This window comes from Xenopus laevis, chromosome 3L (genome assembly GCF_017654675.1).
Source record: "Xenopus laevis strain J_2021 chromosome 3L, Xenopus_laevis_v10.1, whole genome shotgun sequence".
NCBI lineage: Eukaryota > Metazoa > Chordata > Amphibia > Anura > Pipidae > Xenopus > Xenopus laevis.
Window position 1 is genome coordinate 55,593,183 of NC_054375.1, and position 20,601 is coordinate 55,613,783.

A 20,601-nucleotide genomic window follows, 5' to 3' on the forward strand; every position below is an offset into this window, starting at 1 on the left:
GGCCACCTTAAGCCTAACCTACAGGCAGAATAAATGACTTGCCCAAGGTCGCAACTTAAAGGACAACTAAACCCCCTTTCTAATTGAAACTCTACATCCTAACCTCCATAGCCCCCTCTCACTGCTCTCCCCCACACAGGAGTTAATACAAGTAAATACCCCTAAGCCGGTAATAACCTCTTATTGCAGAGTCAGCGCATCGGAGCTCTCAGGGTCCATCTTCAGCCGCTTTAGTAATCTTTGGGTCTTCTTCCAGCTCTTCATTAATTTTGGTCACCTTCGGCGCATGGACAGTTGTAGCGAACCAGGAAAATGCTCCAACTGAATATGCGCAGATACAGAGCTTCCTTACTGAGATTACCGAAGCGGCTAAAGCTGTCCCCCATCTGCTCCACTGCACTGACTCTGCAACAAGGGGTGATTACCGGCTTAGGGGTATTTACTTATATTAACTCCTGTATGGGGGGAGCAATGAGGGGTGACTATAGAGGGTAGGGGTTTTTATTAGAAAGGGGGTTTAGTTCAGGTTAGGTATAAAGAACACACATAAACATAAAGTAAGAAAAAAGCAATTCATTTAGTAAGAAAGTGTGCAAAGAAAACACAAATCTCACAATTTCAATTGTGTGTGTATATGTGTGTGTGTATATTATATATATATATATATATATATATATATATATATATATGTGTGTGTGTTTAAAGGCTGTCTCCCATAGATTCCATATTATTCAAATAATCAACATTTTTAGACATGATTTCCTTTTTCTCTGTAATAATAAAACAGTAGCTTGTACACACACACACATATTCTGATGGAAGCACCTACAGTCAACTTACCAGTATACAATCATCTTTACTAGTTGCAAGAACCAGTGTTTCCTCGCCATTGAAGGACACATCAAACTCACGCTTTAAGTTAGTGGCTGATGGTTTGCTCACATTACTAGTCTCCCAAAGCTATGGATTAAAAAAAAAAAAAAAAAAAAAAAAGCTTGTTTAGGGTAAAGTAATTAACTAAATTTCTACACTTGAGGTGTCCCTAAATTCTAGCATGTCATACCTGACAATACTATAGCATTTCCTATTTCTATAATGGTGCAGTTATACGTTAGTCCTACTTACAAAAGTCTTAGGTTTTGTACACATTATTAGAGGAGATTTTCTGTTTGCCATATTCTGTATTTTTTTTATGTGCCCAATGAAAAATGGGCAAATTTAAAAGGAAAATTCACTAGTATTCAATATTAAGCATCTGACTGTTTTCACGTTTCTGTAAAGTTATTTGCAGATGTACCTTCACAGTCTGGTCATCAGAAGATGTCAGGAATGAAGAACTTTTTGGAGAAAATTTCACACAGTGAACCCAGCTCAGGTGTGCATTGAAGTCAGCTATCTTTGTAGACGAATCTATGTCCCACAGCTAGGCAAACAAACAGAAACATTAACTTTTTTAGGAAATTAGATGTCTGTCAATAATTCATAGAAGAAAACCTGCACAATCTGGGTCAGATTTATCAAGGGTCGAATTTCGAAGTAATGGGAGTTTTTTGAACTCCCATAACTTTGAAATTCAAATAAATTTATTAAACAAAATCGAAGTTTTTTCCTGCGGGTGAATAGGCTGTATTCTAATAGTTCGAATGGAAGTAAGATCCTATTCGATTCAAAGTATTTTAAAACAAAAAAAACCTTCCATTTTTCAAAGTCCACCAATTAAATCCAAATAGGTTGTAGGAGGCCCCTTATAGGCTTAAACAGCAATTCAGAAGGTTTTAGATGGCGAATGGTCGAAGTCTTAAAGAGACAGTACATATTAAATTTAAATATTTGAATTTTCAAATTTGATTCGAATTTGGACTATTCCCTAGTCGAAGTACACAAAAATAGAATTGAATTTCCAATTCAACCCTTGATAAATCTGCCCCTACATGTCTGGGTTTGTGACATTATCACCTCCTGCTCACTTACCTTCACTTTCTCTCAGTTTACCACATCCTACTTAATTTTTAGTTAGCATTCTTTTTCAACTTCCCAATTAATTTGCTCTTCTCTATTCTCCTGATAATTTTTGCTCACCTTTTACTAAATTTTACTTTGCATCCTTTTTTCTGTTGCATAATTCACCCACCTCTTCACTTGGTCTCCCCAGTCACTTTACTTGACTCATGTTCATTTCCATTACCTGTTAACCCCACTATTTTTTTAAAGCACTACAATTTTAACACCTCTTTTCTCACCTGCAGCACTTTTATATCACCTCATTAAAAGAAAACTGTGTCAAATGCTTTAAAGTTTTATATAAAAAGAGAACCTTATTTATACTCCTGATTATGTACTGCTTAGAAGAATGCTAATCTTTTGATGATCTGAAATACTTTTCTAACCTCCCGGGATGCTTTTTTCCCTACATCCACGTCACCTTATTTAATTCTTACACTGGTCACAGTGCAGTTCTGCATAAGTGCTGCTGAAGTACACTATAAACCTTTCGCATTCCTTGCTAACATTCACTTCCCACCTGATTATGTTACAATGCATTCACAGCAGGAGAAAATAGTCAGTCACAGAAAAAACGTATAATCATCTATCTAAACCACAGTGTTTCCGGATGAAATTTTGACAGCTTTCTTCTCTGCACATTTACTGTGTGCCATTTATGCTGCATTACTGTATGATATACCACATACAGAGAGAGCTAGACCAAATGAACAATATAAGGAAAAACAGAATACAAATATACTAAAGAGCTAAAGATGAAGTCATGTGAAAGGATGCTAAGAACCCAGGGGTCTTTTTTCTAGTTTAATCACTGAAAGAACAAAAAAAATGTGTTGGCAGAAGAATCAGCTTATGGAAATGTATTGTCTCACAAAGAATGTAACATTAACTGGGTATTTTTAAAAGCGGCAACAGGAGAGTGAAAAAAAACAACTAAAGAAAGCATTAAGAACTTTTATTGAATGAAACAGGAAGTTGGATCAAACTGTTTTGCATACCTGAACAACATAGTGTGACAAAGCAAGCGCTACAATCTGATTAGTAGTGCAGAAGTCACAGTAAAGGATCTGATGACAGGCCTTGAGTTGAGACAAAAGGTCACAGCTCGTAGAATCAAAAATCTGCAAAATAAAAATTGCTGTTTAGTGCATATTTTCCAGACTTCTACATATTAACTATGCAGAAGTAAAAACTAGCACTCAATAGGCAGGATTGGAAGAACTAAAATATAATTGTTATAATAAATTGACAGTCATTCAAGATTTCAGCAAAACCTCAATCGAATCAGAAAGAATTTGGGAACCTAAGATTGCATTTACCAGAAGACCCCATATGAATCTGAATCTTCCCATGTTCAGAACAGCTAAATCAGGTTAAAGGCCATGTATGGTTCATTTCTGTGTGTTACTATGTATCAGTGGTGTTCAAATGGTGCGGCTGTCTTCTCTAGAGGGCCTGAAAAAGGACTATAAGTAGGTTGTCCATCCTGAAAATTTTATATTCAACTTTGATTCTAACAACCCCAAGCTAAAAAATTATTTACTGTTTTAGTTATCCCTAGGATAATGCTCTTATTTTCATATGCTGTAACTTTGTTATTAATTGTGACCTGTTGTAGACAGTGTTTAAAGACAATATACAAATTAGCTCTTTAGGAAAGGGTCTCAATAAACCAGGGGTGTCTAAACTTTTTGCAACGAGGGCCAGATTTGGTGAGGTGAAAATGTGTGGGGGCCGACCATTCAGCCTGACATTCTTTGAACCATTAACATCATTTAACTCATTTAAACAAGGAATCCCATAGCCGTAGCAGTAATATTTGGGCACATTAGTGAAATGATCTGCCACTTGGTCTATACTGCTGCCTGTGTGCTGAAGGTGTTCGCAATAGACACAAACTGGCACATAGTGAAGCACTGCTCTTGCATACTTCTTTGGTTTACTGTACTGGCACGTCAGCACTTCTATTGCACCTTCAGCCCTAAAGAAGTATGTGAAGTGGCGCATCACTATGTGCCAGTACTTGTCTATTGCTAACACCTTCGGTACACAGGCAGCAGTATAGACCAAGTGGTGGATCATTTCACTAATGTGCCCAAATATTACTGCTACATTTGGCCCCCGGGCCTTACTTTGGACATGCCTGCAATAAACAGATAAGCAATTAAAAGCAACAAAAAAAGTGTAACCTTGCAGAGCAAGATGAGAACAAGAGCCTGAGAAGAAAACAGCCTCCTCCATAGGACACCTGCCCCTTATCCTGAACCACAAAACTGGGGATACACCAAATGCAGTAGTGCAGTGGGGTTGACAAGCACTACTGTCTTCAATGTGATCGCTAACACAGAGCTTGCAAAGTTAAAGCAACATCTGGATTGGCTTCAACTGTGCATGCTCCTGAATAGTGTTAAAGTGCAATGGAAGCAAAAATTGGTGCCCACCAATTTCGCTGTGCTACTCTGCCTGAAATGTTTTTAACTATTTTAACTATTATTACAGAACTTCCCTCTTGCAGTACTAATAACAAAGGCAATACTTACACAAAGGAAATTGCGAGTGGTTACCATAATTCTTGAACCATCATTTGACCAAGCGCAACATTTAAGCAGCACTTCAGGCTGTGACTCATCTTCATTTTCAAAAAGCTTTGCAACTTCAATTGATTTCTCCTCATTTGCAGACTCCACATCCCAAATCTGAAATGAAAGAAATAATAATGATTAATTTGAGTAATTTTTACAGACAACTGACAGGACCGGATGCACAGAACTGATATATAGTTAAGGGTGCAACTGTATCCCTGCACTTTTTCATGTGTTTGGATGACTTCAGAGAGAGACGGATTTATTATCACATTAAAATTTTTTAAATGTTCGATTGTTGAATAAAAATTGACATAACCTGAAGTGAGCTTGTTTTTCCTTCAATAGCATGTGAATAGGAATTGGAGAAATCATGTTAATTCACTGAAAAAAAAACTTGATTGCAAAAATATTCACATTGTTTCATCCATTTTAACAAATTGGACTGTTTAAAAAAACTTGAGAAATAAAAACAGCTTCACTGCTAAAAATTTACCTCCCACTTCTGTAGAAGGTCGCCAGATTTTAGCTGCTGACTTTTTTTCATTTCAGATTATTTTAAATTGTTGGAAAAGGTGACCATTTTTTTTTCTTAAATTATTGAAAAAATGTGATCTTGATTTTTAATCAAATGGCAGCTTACTGTTCAGCCGAACCCAATTTGAGCCATAAGGGGGTTATGTAATAAAGTGCAATCATAACAGTGACATGTTCACATGTTTTGCGATATCAATATACAGTATACATAATGTGACATTCAGGTTAGCGGAACGCAATATATTTTTCATCACAAGTCCCAGAATCCTTGGTTAGACTCACAGTCTCTTGGAAGGGGTTTTCGCTTCCTCTCTCCAGTCACTTGTAGCTCTCTCAAACACTTCAGCTCAGCAGGGAAACAGTCTCCTTCCCATCTACTTACACACCTCCTTCCAGCATATGGAGGTGTCCACGGGCCACTCACCCTCCTCTAGCACAAGGAGGTCTCCAGGGGGAGCCCTGAGGGATAGTCCAATACCTCTTTTTATCTGCAGCTCACCTGCAGCCTAATTACATAACTATCTCTAGCTGGGTAGCTGAAAACACTCAATGGAGGATGAAATGGAAGGCTCAGCCTGCTTCTCCTCCGTTCACTCTAGGGACCCATTTATCCAGCTTTTCCAGAGCCGGTACACAAAACACAGCCTTACTTGCTGCAGCAACATACATCTTTCCCTGGAGTTTTCTACTTACCAGTCTAAAACTGGTGAAATATACACAATAGCAATGTAACATTACTGGTCAATGACTAAATGTAAATATATGAAAGGCTGCTATTTACTGGGCAAAGATTGGCAGACACATTTAAAGGTCGAATTTCGACCTTTAAACTCTATAAAATTTGAATATGCTCGGAATTTGACTGGGGGGTTATTTATAAAAAAAAAATATAGAATATCTATAACTCGAGTTTTGTCTCCAAAAAAACTTGAATGTCAGGAAGGTTACTAACATGTCCAAATTGGTGCCTGTACCTCTCCCATTGACTTATGCATGAACTCGGCAGGTTTTAGGAGGCGAAAAGTTGAATTTGAGTTCTTAAAGAGCCAGAGTGTAATAAATCTCGAAATTCGAATTAAAACTCAAATCGAGTTTGGATAATTCACAATTCTAATTTGAGGTTTTTGACCATAAAAAAAAAAAAATCGAACATTTGAATTCAAATTTTCAATTCGACCCTTAATAAATCTGCCCCTTAATGTAAACATCTGACAGGTTGTTATGGTTTTACAGACCTGAGCAGAGGCTTCCCGTTTTATTGTTTTACCCCACTACAGTCAAGAGGGATCATATACAAACACCTTGGACACAAGGCAACACATAATTATGCTAATTTTAAAATATTATATGCAGCTGTGTTGCCGCTGTGTTGAATGCAATGCTGCCCTCTGCCTTGGGAAAATGCTGCCCTGTGAGTAAAAAAAACCATGCAATTTACATCTGAAATTGCACTTTGTACACTGTACTTGCAGTAGTAAAAATGATTATAAATGAATGACCAAGTGATGGTAATCATTTTTTCACATGGTACTTATTTTTTCTTTATTAATTTAAGAAAAAAGGAAATATGTGTAACAGGGCAAAGCTTTAAAAAGTTAGGAATAAAATAATCACAAATACACACTGTAAAAATATAGGCCCTCAAATTCTGTTCTCTCTGAACTTTTGTGGGAATCCCATATCATAATTTTGACTAAATAATTTTATCATACAAGGTAATCTGGAGATTACTTGGTTGGTAGACTTAAATTGAGAAAGTGCTGGAAAAAGTAGAAGTAAATGTATATGTATACCCTCAATCAGATGGCCAGTAAGTAGTACCTGGTAATTAGTTCCTATAGGTTACTAGACCTTGTGACATATTTGTGCTATTTATTATACTACCCTGTAAATCATAAGTGATCCTCAAGGCAGGCTACTGGGAAAACACTCAGAGCAAATGCTCAAATACTGTTATTATTTGGTGGAAGAGCCTAACGACGTGATTAAAGGGAGCAAAGAGACGTTAGCGAGCCCTAGCATAGCCTGTGGGTCGAGTGCAAGTTGTATAAGTCAGTTCTAAATTTTATTCTTTATTTTCCCACTGCTTGTAGTCAGTCATAACAGATTGCCGTTCAGTAGAAAATAATACTTCAAGCTTGAGTGTTTTGGCTCCAAAGTCCATCTATCACCAATTCATATGTGTTCAAATGAGCGCTTGTCATTCACAAATGCTGACAGGCTGTTGTTCACAGTGTGCTGCCCCAGCAGTTAAAGTTATCAGGGTTAGAATATATATGTTAGAATATATATGTTTAATTGCTTATGTTTATATGCTTACCCATTGTTATGCTGCCACCTACCGACCAAAGCTGTATTGCAAGCTGTTAAGTTCCTTGTTTGCAAAACCCTCCCATTCCCTTCTCCTTATGTGTGACGTCAGTTCCCCCGTCAGTTTGTGGATTACAAGTGTCTGGTGAGTTCAGCTATCTGGCAAAGATTGCCCTCAGTGGTTGTTACAGTTCCATACAGGCCCAGCAGGGAGGTCTCACGGGGATTCAGCCATTATCACAGCAATTGGAGTCAGAATACACAGTTTTAGGGCAGAGAGGGACAAAACACCACATGTGCCAGGGGATTAAAGGACAAGCTCTGCAGTGCTGATCATTAGAAATTAGAAGACATTTAAATACTGAGCAATTGGGGTCAGGTACAGTAAAAATAACACAGAGAATAGATACTCTTTTCAGGACAAGTACAAACTCAAAATCAACATGATAGAATCATACAATTTACCTTTAATGAACCATCCATAGAGGAACTGGCTAGATATCGATCATCAGGTGAATATCTGCAATGGTAGACTGCGCCTGTGTGTCCAATAAGAGTGTTACGGCTATATTCCGTCTCATCCCACAGCTGCAAAACCAAAACACAGTTTTATAAATCTGCTTGTATTTAAGGCATTTTTGTTTCATTTCCATAATGTGTTAAATTGAGTTGGAAAGATTAAAATGGACATAAACCTTCCATAGCAGTATTTCTCTACCTTAATTACAATACAGCCCCTGAAATTTCCAACATATTATAAAGGATTAAAGCATGTTGGGAGCTGTAGTACAGGTATGAGAGTCTCTTATTCAGAAACCTGTATAGGAATACCAGACTGTAGTCCTAGGCTAATGTCACAGAAAGCTGTCAAATAACACTGACTGTTCCACATCCAATTTATTGCAACTGGGCTCATTTACAACCAAAAGTGTAGTGGGCAACATTCACTTTTTCCCCCACAGTGAGTTGCTCCCAAAACCACTTTCATTAACGTTCAGGGCAAAAGTTTAGATCTTTTTTCTCTCTAATTTATCAAATAACTCAAATTATGGGGCAATCACTTCAGCCAAGTTAAATTAATAACATTATTAAATGAAGTACATGCAGAAAGATCTCAACAATATTTTTTAGGGGTGGGGCACACCTTCTTTCTTTTGTGTATGCTGCCAATCCAAAAATTATTTGGTGTATCCCTTACTTACTTGTATTTTGGCCCCCAGAGCTGTAAAGACTTAAAGAAGCACCTCCTTGTTGTGTTCTGCATAGTCAATTAAACTGCTGTCTTTAACATGCCATTTAGCTAAGTGCTGCTTAATGAACTAGAGTAAAATAATGTTAAATAGTAATTAGCCAAAGAAATGTTCTGATTTGATATGCTATGCTGCAAACAAACAGCCCAACAGCATTGTTTACTGGTCTAAAAGGGTTATAATACGTGCAAGCTTACATGGTGGTCAAGGGAAACCGTATTCCATCAAACTGCATGATAATTATTTGTGATGCTTAACAATACAAACGCAGCTCCTCTGAATATTTCCAGAATGCACAGAATGTTCTAATTATTTCTACTCTTGTAACAATAGCAATGCAAATGATGCTACGCAGTAATTACAGCCACCATTACTTTATGCCCCAATGAGCAAAGAAATTATGGAGGAAAAAGTGAAAAAATAGTCTGCCTAGATAGAAATGCTAATCCATATGAAGGATGAGGCAAGTTATTTGTTGATTTGTCAGATATTTTTATTCTTATATATATAATTATGTGAACAGCCAAAGTGAAGCTTGAACGAATGAGCTGGATGACTGATAAGGCTGATCTTCTGCCAGATATAGTATACCTGAATGGGGAAATAAATACTTTACATTGGCCATGCTGTGATTCACATACCATGATGAAGCAGTCATTGGAGCATGTGGCAAGCAGTGGTGCTGAAAGTCCATTGGTGAACTGGCAGCAGTTGACTTGTTCTGTATGCTCCTCATACACCCTTATTGGTTTTCCTGTCTTGGCATTCCAAATCTGAGAATAAAAATAAATGACTAGAAAGCATAAGTAATGTGAATGTATAAACAATGATAATTCAAATCTCACAGAACAAGAAAAAAAAAAAACATGTTATTAAAGGGTCAGTTAAAAACAATATGTAAAATAAGGAGACTTGAATTTACAGACAGAGTTACAACAGAGCCCAAAGCTATCCACTGCAACACTCACCTTCACTTTCCTGTCTGCAGAACAGGTGGCTAGAAGCTTTTCATCAGCAGAAAATGCACAACACAGCACTTCATCATCATGTGCTTCTAATTCAAGGAGTTTCTCTCCTGTTTCACTTCTGAAGACCTAAAACACAGAACAAAAAAGCCTGCTTCTGAGGGGGGGGTTTCAAAAAGGCTAATCAAAAGTTCAACCTGCTAAGCAACATTGAAAAGATGTTTCTAGAGAACAGATTCATAATAAAAATGCACTTTACTGCTTCTAAGTTTATATAAATGTGTTGGGAAGATACTGCCAAAGAATAAATCTTAGCTGGGAAACTCTCTCTTATAAAAAACGTTGTTTACAAAAACAATACATACAAGAAGATGGTTGAACTACCTGTAAAGTTTTATCAGCTCCACAAGAAGCAAATTTTCGTCCATCAGGAGAAAAGCAGGCATGGAAAACAGCATCTTTATGTGGACGAACCACCAATGTTGGCAGATTCTTCATCCTTTGCTTGTTTCTTGGAAGCAAAAAGATTTAACATTTTAATTTAAGATTTTGTACTTGCTCAAAGTATATGGCAGCAAACAAAAACTGTAAGAGCAGCTTTATATTAATTCCCTTTGATTCCCACTACAGTGCAAGACAGTATTTACACAAACTCACATCCAGTTGACATAGAGCACTCCAGATTTGAGCTCTTCTTTGGCTTGCAAAATAGCTTGTTTGTAGACTTCAGAGTCTTCAGCCTGACCAAGGCCCAGCTGCACAATACTAATGTCAGGATTCAATCCAAGAAGATGACCATTCACAGCAATGAATTCTTGAAAATGTTCTCGTGCTTTTGCATTCTGTGATGACAAAAACGTAAAATCCACTTATAATGAAAAACAACCAAAACAACATATTGCCACATACAAAATAGAGTAAAAGGTTTAGTGAAGAAGGCAAGTCAACCCCCAAAATAAAAATGTACCTAATAAAAGAAAACATAATCCTAAGCAACTTTCCAATATACATTTATTAAAAATGCTCAGTGCTTTTAAAGTTATTTGTAAAATCAATTGCAATTGAAAGCAGCAGCTTTTTAGACAATGTTGCAAAAGTTCTATAGGGAAAAGACAGGTGTGTGTGAGTTTGGGTTGTTTGTGGGCTGGTTCGGGTCAATTTTTTCTTGACACATCACTATTCACCAGCAAAGACAGGTCTGTTAATTAACTGGCTTGTCTTACATTGTGTCAACAGTCTCAGCCATCAAGGCAGAGAACAGAAAGGAACAGGCAAACACTACTTTCATATACAAATAACTTAAAAACCATAGAAAATTTGTAATGGATATTGCAATGTTGCTTAGAATTAGGTTTTCTTTTATTTGGGAAAAAAAAATATTTTTGGGTTGAAATAGTATTCTAAACACATCTAACACACAGCTAAAGCTCTTATCTGCATGTTGCTGCCATTGACTGCTTTGTGGCAATGGCACATGGAAACTTTTGTTACCCATGCTTAATCTCCATTCCAGACAACCAAACGTCAAAAGGTTTCTTCCAACCAGCAATAAAAATCACTGGTGGGAAAACATATGCATCACTTCAGCTGAGACAAAAAAAATCCCATGCTATTGCCATTAGGTATATTATAGACCTTCAGGATGAATGCTTTGTCACCTGTAGGAAATCACATCTCCTGCATGAGACACATACCTTGCCATGAATTGAAATCACTGCATAAAGTGTTGCAGAAGAAGACTAGTTTACCCCATTTAAAATTAAATCAGTTATCACTAAGCACATGGGGTGGACTTTGGCCAGAAAATGCATACACAAGCAGATGCAGGGTAGTGATAGCTCCAGGGTTCAGGTGGATCTCATCCATTCCTGTCACTGCATGAATAGATGAGATTTGAGGGTATTGTCAGCCCACCAGACACTCATCAAAACGGTTGACTGAATGAAACAGTGTGCGTATGGCAAGCTTCAGAAAGGCACAGTAGTTAGAGAAACTCAGGGGGTCATTCATGAACACAAGCGCAGTGTGAAAAGTGTAATTTCAGATGCAAATTATCATATTTTTTTTACCTATAAAGCACCATTTTTTGTATTTTAAACAGCAGCATTTTGGGATAATGGCACATAATACTAGAAAATTATATTTTTTTCTTTACAAAAAGATCACTCATACGAAAAAAGTTTTTAATATGGACTGTTTATGAGGTAAACTGCATAGAGAACACCACTGTTCCGGGGTATAGTTTCCTTTTAATACAATGCTATAATAAATAATAATGATAAATATAAACATTTACATTTTTACCTTGCATTCACTACTGTGCAGTGTCCTTAAAGTTTAACCGTTTAAGCAATATAGAATACTGTACCATGTCAAAAAAATATTCATAGTAATAGTATATGACTGTACCTGATTATCCAGAATATTTCGATACTGTACAAATTCATGAATGAGGTGGGATGTCCCAAACAATTCTGATTTAGCTTTTAACCAGTTCAGGGAAAACAAGAGTGAGCAAAGATCCTGTGAATGGAAACAATACGGTTTTAGCCACGTTGCAAAATAAATTCTGTCTTAATGCTCCAATAAAACTCAGTTCCGGTAAGATCCTTAATAATTATAGTTGTGTTGTTAAGCAGTGACAAATGTATTCATAGCAGAAAATTACTGGAGACTTAAAAAGAACACAGTGAATTTACCTACTTGGTGTAAATTGGCCTTGGCCATGTGGTAGGCTAGGTAATGATACCAATACACACAATCCTCTTGCTCCACAGTAGGTAATTTACTTGAATAATGTTTTTTATATTGGTCAACAAGTTTGGCGTGAAGAACCTGGAACAGATAGATTGTTTTTATGAGTAGCAAGAAATTCTTACTGTATAACTGGATATTCCCTTGCTAGTATTATCCAACATCAAAATATACCATACAAACATGCAGAACGTAATTGCAGGGTGTTGTGGTTTGTCCATAGCACATCAGCATCAAACTAAAAGATTAGCAAAGGGGAAAAACTAATGTACAATAAAAACAGCTTTGCTGTTGTCGGCACCATGCATGCATCACAAACACGGGAACAATCTATTACAAAGTGTGAATCAATGTTTCGAAAAACGTTAAGACACACAAACGTGAAACATACCATTATTTTACACCATTCTAAGGAATAAATTCAGGCAGCAAAGAACATTTTGGCATGAAAAGTGCTATATGCTGCGTAGAAGTGAGGACACAAAAATACTTCTGAAATCTTCTGAAATTCCATGACAGATCTATAATGGCATATGCCCATCATAATAAGCAGGATTGCACCAAACAAGTTCTTACGGTCAGTCTGTCCCGGTTCCTCTCTGTGAGATAATCCAGTTGGAGATCATGTAAATAATATGAAAAGGACTTTCCATTACGATCACAGTATATTAAGGACTTGTTGACAAACTCCTGCATCATGTCTTCCACATCCTCACGTTCCATGTCCCATAGGATACATAAAACCTGCAAAGAATGACAGATTTGACCATGTAAATATATATAGCATCACATGGCCAACTGCAGAATGAAGTGTAATAAATGCCTCCAATGCAGCCCCGAAGAAGAGACGCTTTGTGGCTGGGGTGACTAATCTCCCCGTGTGCCCTTACCCTAAAGCCCATCATCAGAGGTACACCAAAGAAATAAGAATCACTCAAGTATCACTAGCTAAGGGCTAATGGCACCAGAGGCAGTTTCTCTGGGAACTTCAGCTGGCAAAGAAAACCCTAAAAAACCCTCTATGCACCTTTCACTAACTGGTACAGGTGAGGCACTTCTTATACAATAAACAATGGCATCTATACAATCACTGTGGTGGTTTCCATTAACGGTTATTAGCTAGGTGTAGGACCCCAACAGCCAATTTTATACACATGATCTGGGCAAGCCAAGTAATACACAACTATTGGTCTCAAGTAATGGTCACCCTAGCAACTTCCCACAAGTGTGATCTCCAATGGTCTATTGGGGGTGGTTGAGCACGTAGTGCCCACTGACCAAGCGAGACTGAGGTTCTGGGCACTATTCTTTTATGCTAAGAAATGTATAATTATGCATTGGATGGTGCCAACCCCTCCCACAAGGTACTCATGGAGTAACCTGGTTAACTCAGCAATGCCCTTGATTAACCTCACATACGAAGCTAGAGGCAATGCCTGCAAATTTGATAAGATATGGAGTCCCTGGTAAGAATCAGGTCCGGCACACAACTTAGGAATGACAGGGCAATTGTATAAACTAGCACAGCTGTACATTTATTCTTCCTAGTGAACTGCTAACCTGTAGGTATGGTGATACAACCCTGTCCAAATGTTAAACTAAAACCAGTGACACATATTTAGTTTGGAATTGTTTAATGTTTACTGTTCAAGAAAAGAATAAAGCATTACTTTTTTTTAATAAAAAAAAAAAGGTAGTGCTTTAAGGCTGGCTAAATTAAGTTTTTGGGAAATTCATCCAAGTTCAAAAATGTATAAATTAATCCCTAAATTAAAATGCATCTATTGTCTCAGATGGTTTCAAAATTAGGTTACAAAAGTAATTCAAAAATAGCGGTAGACATCTAAACCATTAAACATCAAAATCCATTTTATTTACTTTATAACTATATATTATAATTTTTAATTCATATTTGCCTGGAATTTAAGTAAACAATTGTTTTGATTGATTAGGTACACTGTATTGTGCCTTTTAAATGTGTGCAGCAAATATGTAATATTAATGTTTTGATTTCTCAATAGTACCTGTGTGGGCAATTTCACGTCCTTTTCTATAATGGAGAAATCATTGTAGTACTCTCTAAAGTCTTCTTTTAGATTATCCACACTTATTGACATTGCTTCGTCAAGAGCCTCATAATCATAGGAGGAAGACTTTCGTATTCTTTTAAATTGCTTTCTCTTCAGCTGAGTGAGGTAGAAATCCCAACGGGTGGGAAATTCTCGTAGCAGAGCTCCTATCAGAGATACTACAAGAGGAGAACCTAAGAAAAAAGTAGGGAACGATATTAAAGAGGTGCAAAGTGCAACAAAATAGGTGTTAAGGAGATATGTACTCAACTCCTGCCTGGAAGCACTCATTAAAGGAACAGTTCAGTATAAAAATAAATAGGCTGTACAAAATAAAAAATGTTTTTAATACAGTAAAAGTAATTTATAAAGGCTGGAGTGAACGGATGTCTAACGCAATAGTCAGAACTTGATTTATTACAGCTCTCTAACCTGTTACATGTTCGTAATCAATCAGTGATTAAGGGGGGGCATAACATACATAAATGTTCAATTAGTTTGCTTTTGAATCTGACCTGTGTGCTAAGGATCAAATATATACTAACAACAGTTATGTCCCAGGTGGCCTCCATTCAAGTCACTCATTAGTTACTGCCTGGTAAAAGGTTACAGGGCTGTAAAGATTCACAGCAGTTTAATCTTATTTCCTAATTAACAACACTTTACTGAAATTAAAAAGTACAATTTTCCTGTAAGTCAGGAAAGTGCTTACTGACAGAGCAGATAGATGTGCCAAAGAATTTTCACTAGAAAAAGGTGTTAAAGAGGAAATGATCTGTAGTAACTATTATCACTGCTCAGTAAAATGCACCAAATGCATCGGCCATATTATTTGCATGTTGCATGTAATGGAAAGAGCAAAATTTGTGGTCCATGCAATGATGTTAGAATTCATTGAAAAATAATGACTGCAGGTGAAAAATCATGGCAAATGCACATTGGGCCTCGTTCGCAAAAGTACAACAGTTATTATCATCATTAAACAATAAAACAGGTAAGTCCCCTAAACCCTGAAGGTAAAAAAAAGCATCAACATTTACTAGAGGGGCATTTAATCTGTAATTAGGTTAGGTGGAAGGTTAGTCGTGAAGTGGTGAATGACTAGTATATAAAATTAAAAAAGTAATTAACTATAAATGTAAAAACCATCAGTCGTTTGATATGCCAGCCGCATACTTTATTTGGTTACATCAGAATTTAAGAGAAAGACATGTTACTATTACAGAACCTGTAAAATTGTAACTTACCTTTGGATACTTTAATTATGCTATGGGCCTGGGATGGCAGTTCTTCTGCTTTTAAACTCAGAAAGCGTGAGAGGATTTCAAGGCCTTTTGAATGCTCAAGCTCACTGTCTACACGGACAGCCTCTTTAAAACCTTAAGAAGGTAAAACATTTAGTTACAGTTCGCTGGACAAAAATATAGATAGCACTTCCAACAACATAACATATTGTCCCATTTAGTTAGACGTGATTTCAAATAAGTAATTTTTATTTTGTTATTTTGTTATTTAAGATCTAGTCACATATGTCAAATTCTAGTTATTTAGCCCGTTGTATGCAATCTGGTAGTTTATGGTGGAATTGTATGTTTATCAGCTCATTGGTGCTAGCCCCCAAATAAGTTATTTGGCTGATCAAATTGTGCACCAGGGTTAACAGCCAAAAAGCAAAACCTAGTGATGCCTTCTGCTGCCACATGTATGGGTTTAGCAGTCTACCTGGAGCAACATAGGTGCACTAAAGTGTTCCAATCTGCCTAATCCTCTTGGAATGGTTAAGTGGAATAAGGTAATCGGCATATGGCCAAATCAGGTTGATGTCCCTCTGGGAAAGTGGAAGTACAGCAAATGTAGTAGCTGTCCCCTTTACAGTGAGGAATATTCAGACAACTATAGCAGGTCCTTGGCTACTTTTGGTATTCGAAAAGGAATCCATGACTGCTACTACACGTAACCAAAGTGGCCTTAAATGTTAAACAGGATATATTTACCTCTTTGTACAACAATTCTACTGCTATAATCAGTATTAAAGGGAGTAATAGTGAGTGGAGTCTAATAACCTGGGTGAACTAACAGAAGACACATTACCTGCACGAATAGCAACAGGGAAAAAGCACGACCTATTGAAATACTTTATTTTCAAAATGTATTTAAACTAAACGTTAAAATTGAATATGGCTAAAAATGCCATATTTTAAATACTGAACTTATTGCACCAGCCTAACGTTTCAGCTTCTCAATAGCAGCAATGATCCAGGACTTCAAACTTGTCACTGGGGGTCACCATCTTGGATACTGTTTCAAAATCAGTTAATAGTGCTGCTTCAGCAGAATTCTGCACTGAAATTCATTTCTCAAAAGAGCAAACAGATTTATTTTATTTAATTTTGAAATCTGACATGGAGCTAGACATATTGTCAGTTTCCCAGCCGCCCCAGTCATGTGACTTGTGCGCTGATAAACTGCAGTCACTCTTTACTGCAAGTTGGAGTAATATCACCACCTCCCTTCTCCCCCTCCCCTCCAGGAGCCTAACAACAGAACAATGGGAAGGTAACCAGATAGCAGCTCGCTGACACAAGATAACAGCTGCCTAGTAGATAGATCTAAGAACAGCACTCATTAGTAAAATCCAGGTCCCACTGAGAGACACATTCAGTTACATTGAGTAGGAGAAACAACAGGCTGCCAGAAAGCAGTTCCATCCTAAAGTGCTGGCTCTTTCTGAAAGCACATGACCATGCAAAATGACCTGAGATGGCTGCCGACACACCAATATAACAACTTAAAAAACACACTTGCTGGTTCAGGAATGAAATGTTATATGGTAGAGCGAATTATTTGCAGTGTAATTTGGAAATTAAAAACTACATCATAAAAATCATGACAGAATCCCTTTAAATTGTGATGCTACCTGCACTGGTTTCTGTGCCGCCATGTAGTAATTATCTGTATTAATTACTAATCAGCCTTATATTTTGACAATTATATTCTATGAGTACTGTATAATGTAAGTGGGTCCCTAAGCTCAGTAAGTGACAGCAGCACAGAGAATGTGCAATGAATTAGCAGAAAACAAGTTGGGGAGCTACAGGAACATCTTCAGAGGAACAGATCTTTACTGCTAAAAGGCTGTGGTTGCCTAGGGTTTGTACAGAAGCCCAAAACTTAATGTACAACATTTACAGCCTACGTCTTTAGTTAAGCTTTAGTTCTCCTTCAAATAAAACATTTACACCGATTTTAAGCAAAGTTCAAACTTGAACTGCCCCAAATATTATTTTCAAAATAAAAAACAAAACATAGTCAAGAGAAAATATTTTTATGCAGGGGATAAAGAATTCTAGATAAATTTCTCATAAATGACTAGCAAATACTTACCAGAAAGTGAATCAGTCACACTCTTGTCTCTGCTGGTAATGAGCACTCGACACTGAATATCAAAAGCTTTGAGTACCCAGGAATCCCAAACATCATCCAAAACTATGAGGCACCTGGGAATAGGAGCACAACAGTGTCATGCTGAAACATCTAGGCACAATTTAACTCTTGTTCACACTTGCAGATCCAATATGCTCCCTGTAATCAAATTATGTTTTTTTGATTACATGAGCTCATTCATTTGAGCTTATTTTAAAAAAAAAAAGGTGCATGAACAGCATCTGAACTTCCAGGTATAAATGTTTTTTGTACACAAATATACATTCCTCATATTGAAGGAACCCATAACACTCCAACAAGCTTTTTGCCAAGATCTCTTAATGCAACCCTTCCCTCAATTTGTTCCATTGTAAATTTAATTCTGCGACTCGAAGTCCCTCTGCTTACCATAGTGGGAGGTGCTCAGATTTCTGGAAAGCAGAGGGACATTCAAATCCAGTACTTCAAGGTGAGAGGTGGGTGGGAGGAATTAGATATGCTTGTGTAAAGTACTTTTAGATGTATTTCTGGCAGTTCAGATAGTGTTTATGCGCCTTTTCTATACAAGGGAAACTGAATAAACTCATTTCAAAATGGTGGCATATTTTCACTTTAATTTCTCCATTTTTAAATGAATAGTCTGAAACATTACTATTTAATAAAAGGTTAATAATACTAAAAAAAATAGGCATAATAGTTTGCTTTCAAAAGAATTCTAGTGAGCTATGCCATGAACAGGAAAATATCCTCAGCTCTTTAACTAGCTCATTAACAGCCAAGAGGGATTTATTCATTAAGCAAAAGAGAGGATTATAAGATATTTGTTTGTATTGCTACTCATTGTCCTAAAAAAATACCTGCATAAAAAAGGTGGGACACAGGTAATTTTTGATAAATGTATGCAAAAAATGGAGTAAGAGAAGAAGAACCCTGGTGATGCAGGAAAAGGTGTCTGAAATTAAGGGAAAAATACCCTAAATCCAAGATGTCATTACATTAGATGTGCAACTACAGAAAGAACAACATCTAGTAGTCACAGTGAGAAGCTGATAAAAGTTTCCTTATAAAAACACTAAAATGTCCTTATAAAAAAACACTAACATACATATTTCAGTTATTGCATAGGGTAATTTATCATTTTACAAAACTCAAGTTGTGGCCAGAAGAGAAACGATATTCCATGCGTGTATGGTGGGAGACAAGGCGATCGATATTGGCAAAAGCTTTGGATATCGGTCGTCTTGTCGATCAGTCAAGATGGAAAATTTTTACTGGCCGCCATCAAAGGCAAAATGTTAATGCTGAATCGTCAGATAGAGGTAGAATTCTATTGTTTCTACCTGCATATCTGATTCAATTAATGTTTGTAGAGAAAACAATCTTTCCATTGGTGCAGGAAAGATCTTAGTTGTATGGCCACCTTGAGTTTTCTAAAGCACTCTAGCATATTAGTCTAGCAAGTTTCTGCATAGGTTGGAGTGTGAATAAGTATGTAGCTACAGAAAAGCTTAAAAATCAGTGTTCAGTGAAAACAGTATTACCACTGTAAAAACATAAGGCATTTTACGCACTATAAATGAAATATATTTTGTTACCTAGGGTACATTCGATTCACCATCAACCTCAGTCTTTCCCTGGCTTCTTCAGCATTTAATGGAGGTCTCTGTGAATACTTGGCCTCCTGATCTAGGCGGGTGCACAAATTTTGTAGTTTCATAAGGAGTCCGGATTTGTCTTGCTTTCCAACAGAGACCCAGTGAACTCCTCCAGGAAAACATTCTAGCAGGGTACAGAACCACAGAATTGTAAACAAATGCTTCATCCTCATTAATCAATTATACACTAAACACAAAGCCATCAGGGCTCATTTACATCTGCAAGTACAGAGGGCAAAGTGCAATTTTGTATAAATGTATCAACTAAATGTATCAATTTAATTTACAGGGTCAGTGACCCTGCCTCTCAGAGTTGCTTTAGAAGGTGAGAAATGACACGTTACACTTCAATATTAGAAAAACAGTCACACAAAGAAAATAGAATGGAACTGGAAAAAGTCTTTATTTCTGGTGAACAAAAACCAACTGAACTGAAAAAAGTGTTGGAAGGTGAACAACCCATTTAATGGAACTGTGTAGTAATTCGTTGCAAATCGGACACGATTGTGTATGAAGTAATTTCTGGTGGTCAGTGTGTGAGTGCATCTGCTCCTGATACTTTAGGCACAAGTAGGGTTGCTACATTTTCTTGAACAAAATACTGGCCTTCCTATATTTTTATGCATTTCCCCTATTAATAACATTGGGATCAAGCTTAATTTTTACCGGCCAGGCCAGTAATATACCGGGCAGGTGGCAACCCTACGCACAAGTGTTCTGCATCTATAAATGCTTGGCTGGAAGGGAACCCTCTGAATCAATAGGCACAGCAGAGCTTGATTCAAAACAATGGTGGAAAGAGCCGAGCACAACTATACAAAAGTGCAAGGATCACAATTTGATGCAAGTACCTTCAATGAAAGGAGATTAACAAGTAACTCACCGTGGGGAAAAGATCGGTTGTGCATGTAAATGATCCATATTAATACATTAGGGGTGCACCAGCCACCATACCATATCCTTTGCGATGGTTGCACATGCAGTAAAAAACCTTTGCCAAAGGTAAACTAATACAATGGAATCAAAATGCAGTAGCACTTTCTTTGTAAGTGAGG

General features: G+C 37.0%; 1 protein-coding gene across 5 annotated transcripts in view; it reads right to left on the reverse strand.

Annotated features, from left to right (window-relative positions):
* apaf1.L (apoptotic peptidase activating factor 1 L homeolog) overlaps window positions 1-20,601 on the reverse strand; it is a 46,632-nt gene that overhangs the window by 17,014 nt on the left and 9,017 nt on the right. For 4 of the 5 annotated variants that reach the window (XM_041585085.1, NM_001092365.1, XM_041585084.1 and 1 more), the window contains 16 exon segments: window positions 19,487-19,670; window positions 17,853-17,965; window positions 15,716-15,847; window positions 14,424-14,662; window positions 12,976-13,143; window positions 12,349-12,480; window positions 12,055-12,168; window positions 10,303-10,487; window positions 10,030-10,156; window positions 9,649-9,774; window positions 9,322-9,453; window positions 7,896-8,018; window positions 4,542-4,697; window positions 3,000-3,122; window positions 1,298-1,423; window positions 841-960 (listed from right to left, as the gene is read on the reverse strand). In XM_041585085.1, the coding sequence (XP_041441019.1) occupies window positions 841-960; window positions 1,298-1,423; window positions 3,000-3,122; window positions 4,542-4,697; window positions 7,896-8,018; window positions 9,322-9,453; window positions 9,649-9,774; window positions 10,030-10,156; window positions 10,303-10,487; window positions 12,055-12,168; window positions 12,349-12,480; window positions 12,976-13,143; window positions 14,424-14,662; window positions 15,716-15,847; window positions 17,853-17,965; window positions 19,487-19,670 (2,300 nt within the window). 5 annotated transcript variants of the gene reach the window in all.